The 18,237-nt window shown below is 39.7% G+C and overlaps 1 protein-coding gene across 1 annotated transcript in view; it reads right to left on the reverse strand.

The window, feature by feature from the left end:
- The window catches only part of naa25 (N-alpha-acetyltransferase 25, NatB auxiliary subunit), a 104,052-nt gene that overhangs the window by 60,382 nt on the left and 25,433 nt on the right, over window positions 1-18,237 (reverse strand). The window contains exons 2-8 of the mRNA XM_072587970.1: window positions 17,066-17,151; window positions 11,530-11,668; window positions 10,269-10,387; window positions 5,849-5,923; window positions 2,292-2,399; window positions 1,527-1,605; window positions 684-795 (exon numbers count right to left, since the gene is read on the reverse strand). Of these exons, the coding sequence (XP_072444071.1) occupies window positions 684-795; window positions 1,527-1,605; window positions 2,292-2,399; window positions 5,849-5,923; window positions 10,269-10,387; window positions 11,530-11,668; window positions 17,066-17,151 (718 nt within the window). The remainder of the gene's footprint in view (window positions 1-683; window positions 796-1,526; window positions 1,606-2,291; window positions 2,400-5,848; window positions 5,924-10,268; window positions 10,388-11,529; window positions 11,669-17,065; window positions 17,152-18,237) is intronic.

Here is an 18,237-nt window from a genome sequence, read left to right on the forward strand (position 1 = left end):
GCATGGTGATGAAATGTCTAAAAATGAACCTTCCAGCTCAGCAAGAAAATCTACATCCAGAACCTCAACCTGAGGTACAAGTCTTCTCAAAAAAAAAGTTCCATAATGAGTAAGGTGCCCTACCCCAAATAAGGTTGAAGCCATCACGAGAGAATTTTCTGTTGCTAGATTAGTTGTAGCTAATCTCAACTGCAGTAGCTGTTGGGCAGCTACAATTGGCCAGAGCCCTGCACAAGCATAAAGAGTGACTGAGCCTCTACTCTGATCACCAAATAGCAATCCCGAGTAATAGTTGTGCGGATGCAAACTTGAGGGCACTGCAATGTTCATCACAGTTAGCCTGCCAGCATTCACTATATGGGTAAGACAAAAATACTACAACTACTGTGAAGTGCCAGTGGACAAATGACGTCATGGAAGTAGTTGCCCTAAAGATATGAAGTTGAGGCAAATCAGATAGTACAGACAGGACCTGGAAAAGGAAACTCAATTTTCAGAGACCAATCCAATGGTACGAAGAACTACTAATGCTTTAGGTCCAATTTCCTTTAGGGTACATCTTTACAAAAACAACAGAACGGACCAACTTTCTAAGGAACAGCAAGGAAATCAGATTAATAAACTGGAGAAGATCTTACATTTGCCCTTTGAGAGTACTGTTAAATTAATGAGGACTTCCTTACTTGTTCAGTAAAAGTTTCCTTGAAAGTGCATTACATTCAGGCCATTTTATCAGCTTCTTGTACAGCACCATACATTTCATCTCTCGACTTTGTAACTCACTAGTCAGTTTCTCTGAGGAGTAAGACAGAGTTGCAATGTAAATAAACATTTTGTCCCTAAATCAAACAGTGTCAAGAGAAAACCTGTGGGTAATAAAAGTCCAATGAGATTGAATCTGGACATTCACATTTTAATTACTATTAAGCACGAGTTCTCAGAGTTGACCATAAAACAGCATTAGGTTGGTAATCTCACTCAGATATTATAAGATTGTTAATATACAAACTGGGAACTGTCACACTGCAGTAGTGAAGTTATCTGAGGGGCAATGGACTGGGTGGGATGCTCTGGGGAACACTGGTACAAATTTGATGGGCCAAGTGGCCTCTTCTGCACTGCAAAGGCTTAACAATAAATGTGAAGTCACAGTAGTCTTACCAAACTATAGGACATGGCAGTGGCTTAACTTGAGAGAAGTAACACTCAGGTGAGGGAAGAGGTTGAGATAGAGTCCTTCATGGTAACTAATGCGAGGACTAAAGCGACACTATTGATACCAGTGCATCACCAAGCAGCTGCCCAGCCAACTGTGCTAAGTGATCCACATTTTCCATGGTTGAAAAAGTTCTTTTATGTATTTTTTTCAGATTCAATGAATAGTCAGTTTTGCAGAAAGAACTGGAAGACTATCCATTCTTGTGGAAATTACATCCTTCAGAGATTGGAATGGGGAGGGAAATAGAAAAAATATTGTGCACAATTTTGTGCACAAAAATCTTGCAATAAATTAGTTTCCATGTCACCTCCTAGTTTTCCTTGGATAACTTCGAGAGCCTCCTGGTCTTTTCCAAGTCGTTCCAAAATCATTAAGTAGAGTTGCACCTATTATAAAAAACAAAAACTGTGAAATACTATGATTGCATACATATGTATCCAGAGTGTCAAAGTCACACACTGATTTTAAAAATTTTACAAATTACTGCAGTCATCCGGTGAGATGAAAGTCAGTTTTATGAGCTATCATCTTTCGAGCTTCTTCCCAAACTTGAATACAACCGCTAAGAGTCAAAAACATTAGCGATGAGTCGGATTTATTTCTCATTTACTTAGCCCTAATCTAATACACAGAGAACTGAATAAAAACTGCAGGGCCAATATGGGAGAAGAAAATCAAGTATGATCTTTTTCTAATGTCTCCTGATTGTTAACTACAAGAGTACTATCCCCAGACTGGAAGCAAGTAATCCTCATGTCTTTTCAGCAATATAAGTACAAAGACTGGTTACAGGTTTGCTAAATTATGTCATATTAAGATAAAGAAAAATTGTTTATAACTTAATAACGGGTTTTTAAAAATTATTTTAGTGCTCATCATTGGTCAGAAAAAATAGGCCTAGGGAGAGAAATAAAATAATATGAACCAGCCAGTATATTCATACACAAATCAGTATGCAGGAGCTCCCCAAGCCCACCAAAAAAAAAAGAGACAAAACAATACATGGACAATAACACTTCTTGTCACAATGGTGTGATTCATGTCATGACTGGAGACATTTTTACTTTCTTACCTCAGCTTCAGCCTCAATCTTGTCTTCTTTTACCATTTTTTCCACCATTCTCTGTGCTAAGGGGAGGAACATTGTCTTCGATAATTTTTCATCTTGTGCTGAAATAGACTAGACATAAACATGATCAAAAAAAGGTTAAGGGACAGATATAGATTTTCAGTATGTTTAAAGCACACCCATCACACAATTAAAGTAGCCTCCACTATCCGTCTCTGCCACCTAATATCATGAGACAGATACTGTCATTAGTCTTTATAATTACTAACCCTGGCCAGCAGCTGTGAGATTTAAAAAAAGTCACGGGCTCAGTTAATTAACTTTCACAATGTCCTTTACAGAACTGCTGTAGACATATATCGGGTTCAATTATTGTGAACAAGCACCTTATGTGGAGCTACATCTTTATAAAGACTGAGAAAACATTGCAACAAGCTTAATGCTCATCCATTTGGACAGGGTGAGGGGAACGTGACAGAGAAGGAGTTCACTTCAGAAAGATTTGGTCCAAGAGATGGGTTCTCAAAGTTTTGGACATGAAGTTCACAAAAAGGAACTCCAGAGAGTAAGGCATAGATGAACAGTGCTTGTGCTGAAAAAGGGGAGAAAGCACAAAAGTCATAGTCGGGGGCTTAAAAAGAATTGCAAGGCGGTCTAAGTTTATATAGTATATTGTAAACAATATGAAATTTAATTAAGAAATTGGAGTAGACGATGGAACCCAACAGCCCCGTTCCCCTTTCATTCAGCAGAGAAACAGCCTCAGTCCATGCCAAATATAATCCCAAACTAAACTAGTCCCACCTGCCTGCCCCTGGCCCATATCCCTCCAAGCCTTTCCTATTCATGTACCCATCCAAATTTCAGTATGATCATATTGGGATTCTGTCTCAACACTATTTTTCTCCTTGTTCCTGAAATCACCAATTCCTTCAGATATTAAAATTCTGTCTATTACAGTCATAAACATATTCAACACTGGAGTACCCAAATCCCTCTGGGGTAAACAATTCTAAGGATTCATAACTTTTTGATTAAAGACGTGTTTCCTTACCTCAGTAAAATTTTTGTCCCTTTTTTTAAACACTAGGTTCTTATGTTCTAGATTCCCAATCAGGTGAAACTACATCTCAACGTCGACCCTGAAAAGGCCCAGCAAAATTCTACACATTTCAACAAGATCATTCTCATTCTCCTAAATTCCAGATAAAGTACTGGCCTAATTTACTCAGCCACTCAACACCGCACAACCTTCTTATTCCAAGAACTAGTGAACCTTTGTTGCATTGCCTCCAAAGCAAATAAACGATTTCTTAGATATGACCACAAGACAGAGTAGAAGCAGCTCATCAACTTAGTCGTAGACAAGTTAGTTCATGGCTGAACTAATAATCCTCAACTCTACATTCTTGCCTTTTCCTCATAATAGAGTCATAGAGATGTACAGCACAGAAACAGACCCTTCAGTCCAACTCGTCCATGCCGACCAGATATCCCAACCCAATCTAGTCCCACCTGCCAGCGCACAATTCATATCCCTCCAAACCCTTCCTATTCATATACCCATCCAAATGCCTCTTAAATGTTGTAATTGTACCAGCCTCCACCACATCCTCTGGCAGCTCATTCCATATACGTACCACCCTCTGCATGAAAAAGCCGCCCCTTAGATCTCTTTTATATCTTTCCCCTCTCACCCTACACCTATGCCCTCTAGTTCTGGGCTCCCCAATCCTAGGGAAAAGACTTTGTCTATTTATCCTATCCATGCCCCTCATGATTTTATAAACCTCTATGAGATCACCCCCGGCCTCTGACGCTCCAGGGAAAACAGTCTTAGCCTATTCAACCTCTTCCTATAGCTCGATTCCTCCAACCCTGGCAACATCCTTGTACATCTTTTCTGAACCCTTTCAAGTTTCGCAACATCTTTCCAACAGGAAGGAGACCAGAATTGCATGCAATATTCCAACAGTGGCCTAACCAATGTCCTGTACAGCTGCAACATGACCTCCCAACTCCTGTGCTCAATACTCTGACCAATAGAGGAAAGCATACCTCTTTCACTATCCTACCTACCAGCGATTCCACTTTCAAAGAACTATGAACCTGCACTCCAAGGTCTCTTTGTTCAGCAACTCTCGCCAGGACCCTTATTAATTAGAAATTTGTCTACCTCAGCCTTGAAAATACTTAATGATCCAGCCTCAACAGCCCTCTACGGTAAAGAATTTTCTACCCTCAATGAAGAAACTGCTCCTCTTCTTGTCTCAAAGGGCAACCTCTCATTGAGATTATGCTCTTTGGTCGTAGACTCTCACACAGGGGGAAACAACCTTCCTTCATCTACCCTGTCTATTCCCCTAACAATCTTGTATAGCGATAAGGTGGCCAAATCTGCACTTAGGTGTGGTCTCATCAAAGCATTGTACAAGTATAGTAAGATGTCCTTATTTTTATATTCCAAAAGCAATAGTTTACTTGTATTTTCTGATCTAACATGTTTTAAGGCTGCCCTGTGGTAGGACCAGTCAAAACCACCACAAAAATATATTCAGAAGATACTCTAGACCCTAACTTTTCTCAATTATTAACTCTCATAGTTTGCTAAATAGATTATTTAACTCGCATGACACTGTAATCTATTGCTATAAATTCTGTGTCTTATGCTCCCTACACCATAACCACCTGGAGGAGAAGCGGTAGTCAGAAAGCTAGTGCTTCGAAATAAACCTGCTGGACTAGAACCTGGTGTTGTGTGATTTTTAAATTTGTCCACCCCAGTCCAACACTGGCTCCTCCACATCTTAATTTAAACAGCAATCATGATGTTGGATGAGTACCGAGACACCTCGGTCTTGCTTAAATAATCGTGAACAGTCTTAGACATTTCAGTGGAGCAGATGAGCGGTTTGTTTTTAACAAAGTGAATCCATATAGTAATGATACTATGTTTTAACTCAAACAAAATACAACCATATAAGAGAAAGTTTAAGCAACCTTGCTGAAGTAGGATTCATTTAAAGGATACCAATTCAGATCCTCAGTACCTAATGTTACTTAATTTAGCAGTTTTGGAAATCCAGTTAACTTAATTGAACAAATTTTTACTCCAATCCCTCTGAAAGCACCTGAAATCTCCTTTCCTTGTACTGGACATTTTTAAAAAATCCATTACCAGTCACCATGCAATTAGTATCTTAGTTTTAAGATGTATAAAGATGTGGGCGGCACGGTGGCACAGTGGTTAGCACTGCTGTCTCACAGCACCTGAGATCCGGGTTCAATTCCCGCCTCAGGCGACTGACTGTGTGGAGTTTGCACGTTCTCCCCGTGTCTGCGTGGGTTGCCTCCGGGTGCTCCGGTTTCCTCCCACAGTCCAAAGATGTGCAGGTCAGGTGAAATGGCCATGCTAAATTGCCCGTAGTGTTAGGTAAGGGGTAGATGTAGATGTAGGGGTAGGGGTATGGGTGGGTTACGCTTCGGCGGGGCGGTGTGGACTTGTTGGGCCGAAGGGCCTGTTTCCACACTGTAAGTAATCTAATCTAATCTATACTCACCTGCATGACCAGACTCATCACAGACCAGAAGTAATATGGATTCTTTGGAACAATCTTGTAAAGTGCCATCCCAGCCTAAGAGAAAATTCAGCAAAATACTTCAGCATATTTCAATAAACCTTAGTGGACACACTTCTCAGGTTGAACTAAATTGATTATTTCTTGATTGAACTAATTTCTTGATTATTTTTAAAGTCAAAATTATATCAACTTCACCTGTACATAAATCATTGAATTAGATAAAGAGTTACTTTAAGATCAGAACATTTCCTTACAAATTAGGGCTATTGTCAACAAGTGATTCTTGTGTGAAAATGCCTCAGACAACATTTGAATTTGGTCATCACGCAACATACAAAACGAAAGCATTAAGCTAGTGGTAAAGGGATTTATATGTTGAACAAATAAAAATGCCAAAGATGAAGAAGTAGCTCCATGATAAGTTATGTTTACAGATAGTGGTACACACGCATGGAAAACAATGATACAATCATCATATTATTGGACGTAAATGGACGACAGCTTCTGAAGAAAGCAACTTACTACCCTCTTCCTCAAGGGCATCTAGGGTTAAGCAATGAATGCTGGCCCAGTCAGTCACACCAACATCACATGAATGAATTTTAAAAAGCTCCATTTATCAGCAAATATTGTTTATCTGGAATCAACTGTGCTTTTGAGAGGGATGTACAAGTTACAAGTAAGGCCATCATTGGTTGCCCTTCTCTAACTTGATGGAACTGACTAGCTTGCTGGGATATTGCAGGGAACATTTAAATGTCAGCTTAGAGTCCAGAATCACATGTAGGCCAGAAAAGATACGACAATAAGCAATAGTTTGATCATCACAAATACCAAATCAAGCATTCAATTCCATATTTTAAATTTTAAAAGCAGTCATGGTGAGATTTGAAGACATGCCCCATAGAATGGCACAGCTCTGGATCATTAGTTCAAGGTCACGGCCATCACACTACCGGCTCCTCCAATTTATGCTAAAAGTCATCATGGTAGGAACAGCATTCAAATTTCATTTAAGTTTCAGTGTCATAAAATTAATAAATAGGATGGGAATTTAGCATATATGTGATTTCATATTGTCCAGGAAAGTGACAAAAACAGAATTGATAAAGGCATCAGAAAAGGATGTCCACCCATTCAGCTGATGTTAGTATATCCCTGGGAGATGGAATCAGGATACTTACAAGAGTGGTAGACATTTATGAAGAAATAAATATGAAAATGAACCAGCTATGTTGATTTGGCAAATCAATTTTTTTTGCTTCCTTCAATGTGAATTTGTATTAATTGTATCTGTACACAAATCATTACATGGGCCAGGGCTGTGTTATTCTAAGATAATTTCAGAAATGTACTCAGTGAAGGAATAACAGAAATTTTCAACATAACACAAATTGTAGTGTACTGCTTACTTTTCAATTTTGACGCAACTGCTGGTGAATTGATTGAAAGGGACAGAATAACAGCAGTTAATACCAGCCCATAAAAAGTCAGTTCATTTGTATGTAAAATATTACATTTAATACTGCTTGCAACACAAATTTTGAAGGAATGGAAAACAGATCTAATTCAAATTTTGTGGAACTATCTGGAATAGTTTTCTTTAACCTAAGTAATTGAAAGGTTTTTATGGACAATGAAGCTTTTATTTAACAAGACTTCATAGAAATCTCATTACTAGTGCTAACTGTTCACTTTGCTGTAGGCCCCTGGTTGGGTTGTTTGAATAGTGACTAGGTGAAGTGTGCTTCATATCTAGAATTAGTTAGGGAATACATAACCAGTGAGCAAGAGCTCAAATCATTTTCAGTAGAGTTCACTTGCTAAGTTCAGGTCGAAACCTGTTCATTCTCCAAAAAAAAATTGGTTACATGATCTTCCCTATAGTGTATTTCCTGAGCAAGCAATGCCTACGAAAACTCCAGAGACAATCATGTGGGAGTTGTGACTCGATAACATATGCATCAGAGCAACAGACTTTTGAACATGCTAGACTTTATTCTTGTTGCCTTCAAGAATAACGTTATGGCCAGAGAGGTTTTCTTCTTTAAAATGTGAGTCTATGCAGCAAATCTTCTTTTGTTTATTTTTCTTTATTTCTTTCTTTTCCCTGAAGACAGAGGGTGTGTGCAGGTGTGCTTTGGGTTATTCCAAGAGATAAGTATTTATATTTTCATATTATGCACTGTGTATACAGAATGCATAACTGTACAGCACAAGAATGGGCCCTTGGGCCCTCAATGTTGTGCCAAACATGACACCCAAGAAAACTCATTACTTCTGCTTGTCCTTGGTCCAAATCCTTCCATTCCTCGCATATTCACATTGGTCCCTTAAATGCCCCTATTCCATCTGCCTCCACCACCACCTCTGGCAGTGCATTCCAGACTCCTACCACGCTGTGTTAAAAAAAACTCATCTCCTTTGAACTTTCCCCATCTCATCTTGAATGCATGCCCCCGAATATTAGACATTTCAACTCCTGGGGGAAAAAGATTCTGCTCATCAACTCGACAGATGCATCTCAATTTTATAGACTTATATCAAGTCTCCCTCAGCCTCCACTGCTTCATAGAAAAAAACCTGAGTTTTTCTAGCCTCTCCTTCTCATCCAGACAGCATCCTGGTAAATTTCTTCTGCATCCTCTCCAATGCCGCCACATCCTTGTTTTAATGTGATGACCAGAATTGAATGCAAAACCTTAAATGTGGCAAACCAAAGTCTTACAAAGCTGCAACATGACATCCTGATTCATATACTCAATTCCCCCACCAATAAAGGCAAGCCTACCATATGTCTTCTTTACCATGCTATCTATTTCAGTGGTCACTTTCAGGGAGCTATGGACTTGATACCTTTAGGCTCTGGGGTCTTAACCACTTGAATGCTCTCACACCCAACACCTCTTCATTCTTGATCTCAAAATGCCCTAGCATATTAGCATGCTCCACACAAATTTCACCATCAGCCATATCCTTCTCCTGGGAGAATACCAATGCACAGTACTCATTTTGGATCTCACCCACCTTGTCTACCTCTAATCACAAGTACCCTCCTTTATCGTTGAGTGGTCCTACCTTCTATCTAGTTGTCCTCTTATTTTTAATGTATATATATAATGCCTTGGGATTCTCTATAACCTTACTTGCCAAGGTCATTTCATGGCCTCTTCTTGCTCTCCTAATTCTCTCCTTGAGTTCTTTCCTACTTTCTTTATATTTCTCACAGGTCCTGTCCAATTTTAGCTTCCTAAACCTTACAAATGCTTCTCTTTTCCTTTTGACTAAATCCACAACCTCGCTCATTATCCTAGGGTCCCTCACGTTCCATCCTTGACCTTCCGCCTTATTAGAACATGCCAGTCCTGAACTCTGATCAGCAGGTCTTTACATAACACCCACACTCCTGTGTAATACTAATGCAAATTGCCGTCACCCAATTTAGTACCTTCCCGCAAGGTCCGAACTTATCCTTAAGTATCTTAAAACTTAAGGAGTTGCGATCACTGTTTCCAAATGCTGTCCCACTCAAACGTCAGTTACCTGGCCAGGCTCATTAGCCAAAACAAGATCCAGTATGCCTCCTCCTCTAGTCAGACTATCCACATGCTGTTTCAAGAAACCCTCTTGGATCACTTAAATTCTTTCCTGTATGGGAAGTTAAAGTCACCACAACGACAACCCTGTTGTTATTGCATCTTCCCATAATCTGCCGACATACTCACTACCTAATCACTATTTACTGCACCTTTCTTGAATAAGTGTTGTTTTGATCACCAATAATTGTGTTTATTGCAGAAATGCAGTTGATAACCTGTTTAGATCAGGTTTTAAATAAAAAAAGATTACTTAATTGGCCACCTTGGTAACTAGCACAGCATTTTTGTTTGTGACTCAGCAAGTAGTGGGAAAGTGCTTTCCTCCAGTCTTGATCATCAGACAAAGAAATAAAATCAACCGGCTGATTAGTTACTCAATAGCCTGAGGCTCCTAGTCAAGTCCACATAGATCTCTTCAATGTTTTTACAAAACTATATCTTATTATATAATAGTGAAACTAAAGATACATTTAAGAAATAAAAATGTCACTCTACAATTAGAACACAGAGACAGAAACATATGAAGTAAATAGCATGATCTATTAGAATCGGCAAATAAATGACAGGTTCATGTTTTTCATGGACTCGACACTCAAGCTGACATTAACTTCAGACATAACTTGCCTTGATTTGGATGAAAAAGTCAGAATAGGGAAGGAAAATAAGTGTCAACTTTTACCACAGCATCTGCTAAAGTTTAGCTTCTAATGCTACAGCATTCTACCATGCTATCAATTGGTAGTCAACACTGTATTTTGTTTGGTACAGTAAAGATTAATCTTATGCTGTAAAAATAATACCTGTTGCATTTTTTTGTATTCTCCAACCCTGGCATATGCCATGAAGAGGTGCGAGTGATACTCCTCACTGCTTGGGACTTTTCGCACAGCAGCCTCATACAGCTTAGTAACCAGCTCAGCTGAAAAATAAATTCAACACATCACAACTTCATACAAAATATGTACAGTAAATATTTTTATAGGGGATGGTAGCACAGTGCTAATATTACTGGATTAGTAACCTAGAGGTCTGGACTAAGATAGCAGAGAGACAAGCTCAAATCCCTCTAAATGTTGCCTCGCAGCACCAGGGTCCCAGGTATGATTCCAGCCTTGGGTGACTGTGTGGAGTTTGCACATACTCCCCATCTCTTCCTCTGGGTGCTCTGGTTTCCTCCCACAGTCCAAAGATGTGCAGGTCAGGTGAATTGGCCATGCTAAATTGTCCATAGTGTTAGGTGCATTAGTCAGAGGGGGGTGGGTTACTCGTCAGAGGGTCAGTGTGGACTTGTGGGACTGAAGGGCCTGTTTCCACACTGTAGGGAATCTAATCTAATCTAAACGAATTAAAGATGAACTAACCCACCAATCTGGAATAAAACACTAGAAACAGTTATGATGATTGTAAAAACTGATGTGTTTCTCCTTCAAAGGAGAAGATTTGCTTTCCTCACCCAGCCTGGTCCAGAGACTCCAGACTGACAATAATAGCTGAAAAACCTGAGGAAGCCACTCAGCAAGAACAGTAAGGTATGGACAATAAATGCTGGTTTTGTCAACAATACATTCCAAATTCAAACAAAAAAAAAGCAACTCAGTTTTCAATAGAAATAGCCCGAGATATTCAGCCAGTACGGACATCTACGTAATTAACACCTTTCAATTACGTGTTAAAAGGATAATTTCGTCATGTCCACTGTCTGTTAAGTACAGCAGATGCTAGCCAATAGGATTTAACTGAAGCACAGTTACTTTCTCTCAATTTCCTTATTTCTTGGACAAGCCAAAAGGACCTGGACATAGCACACTAACATTTGGCATTGGATAAATTATAACAGACAATTATTTATTGGATGTCACTGCAGCAGATCGGTATTATCAAACAAGAGAGAGATAGTAATTTCAGTTTAATTTTCAAATAATTTTCAGGAAAAAAATCCACAGGTCTCAGGTGGGTACATAAATTTAAGAAGGATTGTCAAATAGATTAATTTGAACTAAGCAGATATACAAGTAGCCCCTTTTCAGTCCTCTCTCCTCCCATCCTTCTGTGAGAACTTACGTCTGTGCATTTCACGATAAAGAATAGTGAGAGCTTGCAAAGAGTTGTCATCCGTGGGTTCAAGTGCAGCTACCTCCTGTGCCACAGCAAATGCCTCTTCTTGTTTGCCAGTCCGTTGCAACCCAATTGCTTTCAGGACCTAATTAGTCAGAACACAAAAGGAAATAAGTCTTCATTGGTATATTTTGCATATTGGTATCAATGAGTTTGGGAGAAAATCATGAAACTTTTGACAATGCTTTGCACTTCTAACTCTGAGTGTTCTACACATCATTATGGAGATGGGACTTTAAGATCTGGATTTTTTTTTCTTTAGATCTGAATGTTTTTCTTTCCTTTGGCTCTGTTTCTTTCATTTCTGCTCTTTTTTAAAAATTGTCTTTTGGAACCAAGATGGTGCTGGAGAATGACAACTGTATTGTATTCCAATACTTGAGTGCTTATGACAATAAAACTTAATGCTAATCCTAAAATTTTTAATTCATGACATTGAATTACCCCCTTTGCAAATCTCTAACAAATCATAACATAAGTGAGCATTTACTCAAAATCAATTTTTTTCCAGCATTTCTATCAGAAAGAAAAAGAGGAGAAAGAGTTATTTGAAAAGCATGTAGCATTCGCCATTGATAACCAAGGAGTCACACTGTTCATATTCTGTAACTTCAACATTAACCATGCTCATTACAATTTTAAGTAACAAAATGAAAGATTTTTATCTTCATGAAAACATGGATACTGAAAGACTGCCTCAAAAGCAAACAATCAAATTATTAAGTGAAGTCTGAAAATGACAAGACAGCAAGAAATTGGAACATGATTAGGCTATTTCGTCCTTCAAGCCTGCTACACCATTCAATAGAATTATGGCCGATTCAGCATTCCTCACAGCCACTTTCTTGCCCTTTTGCCCGTCACCCTTGATTCCCTTACTTATCCACAATCTATCTCAGCCTTCAATATACACAAGGACTTTGCTACCACATCTCTCTGTGGCAAGGAGTTCCAAAGATACTGAACTCTCAAAGAAGAAATTCCTCCTCATCTCAGTCTTACGTTGATATGCTTCATTCTGAGACGATACCCTCTCGTCCTAAACTCTCAGAGGGGAAATATCCTCTGAGCATTTACCCTGTCAAACCCCTTAAGAATCCTATACATTGAGATCATCACTCATTCTTCTAAATTCCAATGAGTCCCAACCTGTTCGACCTTTGCTCATAAGACAATCCCTCCATAACAGGGATCGTTTTAGTGAACTTTCTCGAAACTGCCTTCAATGAAATAATACCTTTCCTTAAATAAAGAGGCAAAACTGTTCACAGTACTCCAGGCGTGACCTCACCAGCATCTTACACAGTTGCAGTTTGACTTCCTGGCTCTTATGCTCCAACCCTCTTGAAATAAGGGCCAACATTTCATTGCCCTCCAGGTTACCTGTTGCACCTGTGTTCCTGCTTTCTGTCTTTCATACACAAGTACCCCCAAGTCCCTTTGTGTTGCAGCTTTCTGTTTTTTTTCCCCAATTTATTCTCTCTTCTAAAATGAAGACTTCACATTTGCCCACATTATACTGCACATGCCAACTTTGTACCCATTTACTTAAACAATCAATCTCTCTCTCTCAAGTTTGTATCCATCTCACAATCTGCCTTGCCACCTATTTTAGCATCATCTGCAAATTTTGCTCGAGTACTTTTACTCCCTTCCTCCGCGTCAGAGGTTTACAGCATTTGGCCCAATTTGTCCACATTGCTCAGTTTTCACAAATAATCTAACCATAAACCCCTCCATACCTCTCCCATCCACGTACCTGTCCAAATTTTTCTTAAATGACAAAATTGTATTCACCTCCACCACTCCCTTTGGCAGCCTGTACCAGACACACAACCTTTTGCGTTAAAATTGTCCCTCTGGATCCTTTTGCATCTCTGCCCTCTCACTTTAAAAGTATGCCCTCTAGCTTTTGACAGCCGCACCATAAGGAAAAGCTGTTTGTTACCAACCTAATATATGCCTCTCATGATTTTACGTACTTCTATAAGGTTACCCCTCAGTCTCCAACACTCCAAGAAAAAAAAGTTCAGCCTATCTAGTCTCTCCTTTTCACTTAAACCTGCTAGTCCTGGAATCTTTTCTGCACTCTTTCAAGTTTAATAATATTCTTTCTATAGTAGGGCCACCAGAACGGCAATAAATACTCCAAATGTGGGCTTATCAACGTCTTGTACAGCTGCAACAAGACATCCCCACTTCTATGCTCAGTGCTCTGATTGATGAAAACAAGCAGGCCAAAAGCTTTCTTCACTGCTGTCTACCTGTGACTCCAGTTTCAAGGAGCAATGAACTTGTACCCTTAGATCGCTTGTTCTCTAACACTCTCCCCGTCCCTACCATTGACTGTGTAAGCCCTGCCCTGGTTTGACCTACCAAAATGCACAATAGAGTTTAATTTAGATAAATTGCACTTATCTAAATTAACTGCATCTGCCACTCCTCAGCCAACTGGCCCAGTTGATCAACATCTTGTTGCTTTCCCAGATAACCTTCTTCAAGGTCCACTCGTCTTGGTGTCAGCTTCAAACTTACTAATCGTACTTCCTAAATTCTCACTCAAATCACTTGTATAAATGAAGAAGATCAGTGGTCCAACCAACAATCCCTGTGGCACACCACTGGTCACAGGCCTCCAGATTGAAAAGCAACCCTCTATCAATGTCTTCGACCTTCAAGCCAATTTTGTATCCAATTGGGCAACTCTCCTGGCTAATAAGATTTAATCTTACTCAACAACCCATCATGTGGTACCTTTCAAAGGCTAAACTAAAGTTTACGGAGACAACATCTACCACACTGCCGTCATCTACTTTCTTGGTCACCCCTTCAAAAAAACTTTTATCAAATTTGTGGGCCATGGCTTCCCATTCTTAAAGCCAAGCTGACTAACTGAAATGAGTCCTTTCCTCTACAAATGCCTGTAAATCCTGACTCTTAGAATCGCCTCAGATGTTAGGCTGACTAGTCGAAAGTTCCAAATATTTCCCTGCAGCCTTTCTTCAATAAAGGCACAACATTAGGTACCCTCCAATCTTCAGACACTCCATCTGTGGAAGGTCCTGAAGAAGGGCTTATGCCCAAAACGTCGATTCTCCTGCTCCTTGGATGCTGCCTGACCTGCTGCGCTTTTCCAGCAACACATTTTTCAGCTCTGATCTTCAGCATCTGCAGTCCTCACTTTCTCCTAGTTGATAATACAAATATCTCCACTGGAGGCCCCACAATTTCCTCCCATAAAGTCCTGGGATACACTTCGTCAGGTCCTGGAGATTCATTTACCTCGATGCATTTTACAACTACCAGCACCACCTCTTCTGTAATGTGTACTCACTTCAAGACATCACTTTTGTTTTCCCCAAGTTCCCAAGCATTCATGCCTTTCTCAAAGTTAAAAATGCTGAGAAATATTCATTTAGGATCTTACCCATCTCTTGTGGCTCTGCACATTGTTGATCTGAGAGGCCCCATTCTCTCCCTTGTAAATTCTTTTGCCCTTCACTTACTTAGAGAATCCCTCTAGATTCTCTTTTGCTTTATCTGCCAGAGCCATCTTGTGTCCCCCCCCTTAGCCCTCCTGATTTTTCTCAAGTGTACTTTGACACCCTCTATGCTCAAGGAATTCACTTGATCCCAGCTGCCGATACATATCCTATGTTTCCTTGTTTTTTTTGACCAGGACCCCAATAACTCTATTCATGCAGGTTCTCCACTCCTGACAGCCTTATCCTTCACTTGAACAGGAACATGCTGGCCTTGAACCCTCATTAACTCACTTTTGAAAGACTCCCACTTACCAGGTGTCCCTTTTCCTGCAAATAGCCTCCCCCAGTAGTATTTGAGAGTTCCACCTAAGACCATCAAAACTGACCTTGGCCCAAATTAAAACTTTAACTTCTGGACTAGACCTATCTTTTTCCATAGCTGCTTTTAAACTCATGAAACTACGGTCACTGGTCCCAAAGAGCTCCTCTACTAACATTTGCATCACTTGCCCTGCCTTATTTCCCAAGAGCAGGTCAAGTTTTGCCCCTTCTCTAATTCTTCCTATCCACACTTAAATTTATCTCTATCCACATCCTTAACACTATGATAATCCCAGTCTACGTTAGGAAATTGAAAATCCCAATATTGCAACCCTATTATTCTTGCAGCTCGCTGTGGTCTCCTTAGATTTTGCACCTCATATCCTGCTGACTATTGAGGGGCCTATTGTATGATGCTATCAAAGTGATCTCCTCAGTTTTATTTCTCTGTTCTACTCATACAGACTCGTGAACAAACCCTCAAGAATGTCTTCTCTCAGGACTGCCAGGTTGTATTTTTGATTTGGGAGAACAACACCTCCTCCTCTCTTATTTCCCCTTCCCGTTCCTGTGGTATCTGTATCCCTGAACAGTAAACTGCCAGTTTCTGTATTTCCCCATAACATCCCAGTTCCATGCATCCATCCACACCAGAGTTAATTTGCCTTATTTGTTAGGCTCTTGCACTGAAACAAATGCAATTTAACCCAGCTTCCCTTGCCCTCGTACTGTGTCCATCTCTATTCTGACTAATACCAGGATTACTAACACTGCCTTTACTACTTCACTTGCTCTCATTAACCCCTGTATTGTCCTCAAGCTACTCTTTCATCTCCTTTCTGCTTTGGATCTCACCCCACTGTTATACTAGTTTAAACCTCCTCAAATCAGTCGAGCAAATCTCTCTGCCAAGATATTGGTTCCCTCTCTATTTCAGGTACCACACATGCCTCTTGCACAAGTACCTTTACATCAATCATCCAACAATGTGAATTCCTGTCCCCTGCATCAGTTCTCAAGCCATGTATTCATCTCCCAAATCCTCCTATTCCTATTCTCACTAACACGTGGACATACTAACATATATTGTAAACAACTGCAGTCCTAGTACTGACATGTGAAATTCCACTTGCAAAACTGAAAAAGAACCCCATATACCCACTAGCTGTTTTCCCGATGGTTAGCCAAACATATTCCGATCTTTCCTGATAAACAACTGACTTCTATATGAACTGTGAACTTGCCTTTGTCTAACAATCATACTTTACCCCCTCAGAAGGGCATAACTTCACGAATGGAATGGTGAAATCTGTACTTAGTGGGGCAACACTTTGATCATGATCAGACAGATTTGACTTACCATAAAATTACAGAAGACCACATGATTTTGAAATTACAACACCTTGTACGCCAATAAATTAGAATTCAACAATTTTTAATCTAGAAATAACCAGACTAAATATTGAGAATAATCAGAAACATATCACTTCATGTGAAACTTGCAAGTGACAGTAGAACTATTTAGACCTATGCACTGTTGGAAATACTCATGCATTGCTTTTGAAGGGGAGGGCTAACTTTACAATTACTATTACAATCATGTCTCAAACTATGCAACCATGAAAAAGGTTACATATTGCACTCCAGTTTAGAAAACTACTGTTATGCTTGCTTACCTTTGCACAGTGAAGGTCCCTGTGTTTTTTGAGCAATTTGTCAGCTTGCTGTATAGCCATCTTGTTATTGCCATTGTCCAGATAATCTGTGCAAAAGATACAATGTATAACTTTTCCTAAAACTGAGGTAAAAAGGTAGGGTACGCTGTTTCTATTGAAAATAAAAACAAGTGTCAAAACTCATGCAGGGCCAAATACACTAGTATTTTGAATGTCACTGAAGTATTGAAGGAAAATGCACACCATTCACATCAAGCACATATGAACACCCAACCGGTGTATAATGCGTTAAGCTCTGAAAAGATTAATGCTGACAAATGCATTAAAGCACGACCCAAAGAATATATTATGTGAACTTCAGAAGACTAACAACTCAGGACCTTGAAAGAAATAGACCTACTCTCCAAGTCTACCTTAGTCTTTGTAATAAGCTCAGACCAAAATAACTTTCATTCAACAGTTATCAAAAAATAAATCATTGTTTGATTAAGTCAACAGTCTCCTCTCATTAGGCTACTTGATCGTTTTCCTCGACCAAGCACACCCAGGAAATTCCACCTTAAAAGCGACAGCAAATCTACCTATTGCTTTATTGGGGTGCGGGTGTGAGTGGTGAGGTCAGCATTTATTGAAGACCACCAATTACACTCGATAAAGTGGTGGCCTTCTTGAACTGCTGCAGTCCTGGAGGTACAGGGATACCCACAGTGCTGTTATGAAGCAAGTTCCAGGATTTTCACCAGTGACAATGAAGAAATAGTGATATAGTTACAAGTCAGGATGGTGAATGATTTAGGAGGGAAATTAAAGATTGTGGCATTCTTGCAGAAGTGATGGCATAATAATATCACAGGACGAGTAATCTATAGCCCCAGGCAAATGTTCTGGGAACATGGGTTTGAATCCCATCATGGAAGATGATGATAAAGTAAAAAGAATCAAAAGCTACCCAAATGACAGCCATATAACCACTGTCAATTGTATAACGCATCAGGTTTCACGAATGCCCTTTTGGAAAGGAAATTTGTTAACCTTACCTGGTCTGACTGATGTGCGGCCCCAGCCTTCCATCAATGTGGTTAACTCCCCTCTGAAATGGCTGAGCAAGCCACGGAGTTTATTAAACTAAAAAATTTTATTGAACCTTTTGATGACAATACCTCACACAAGAG

Source organism: Chiloscyllium punctatum, chromosome 17 (genome assembly GCF_047496795.1).
Source record: "Chiloscyllium punctatum isolate Juve2018m chromosome 17, sChiPun1.3, whole genome shotgun sequence".
NCBI lineage: Eukaryota > Metazoa > Chordata > Chondrichthyes > Orectolobiformes > Hemiscylliidae > Chiloscyllium > Chiloscyllium punctatum.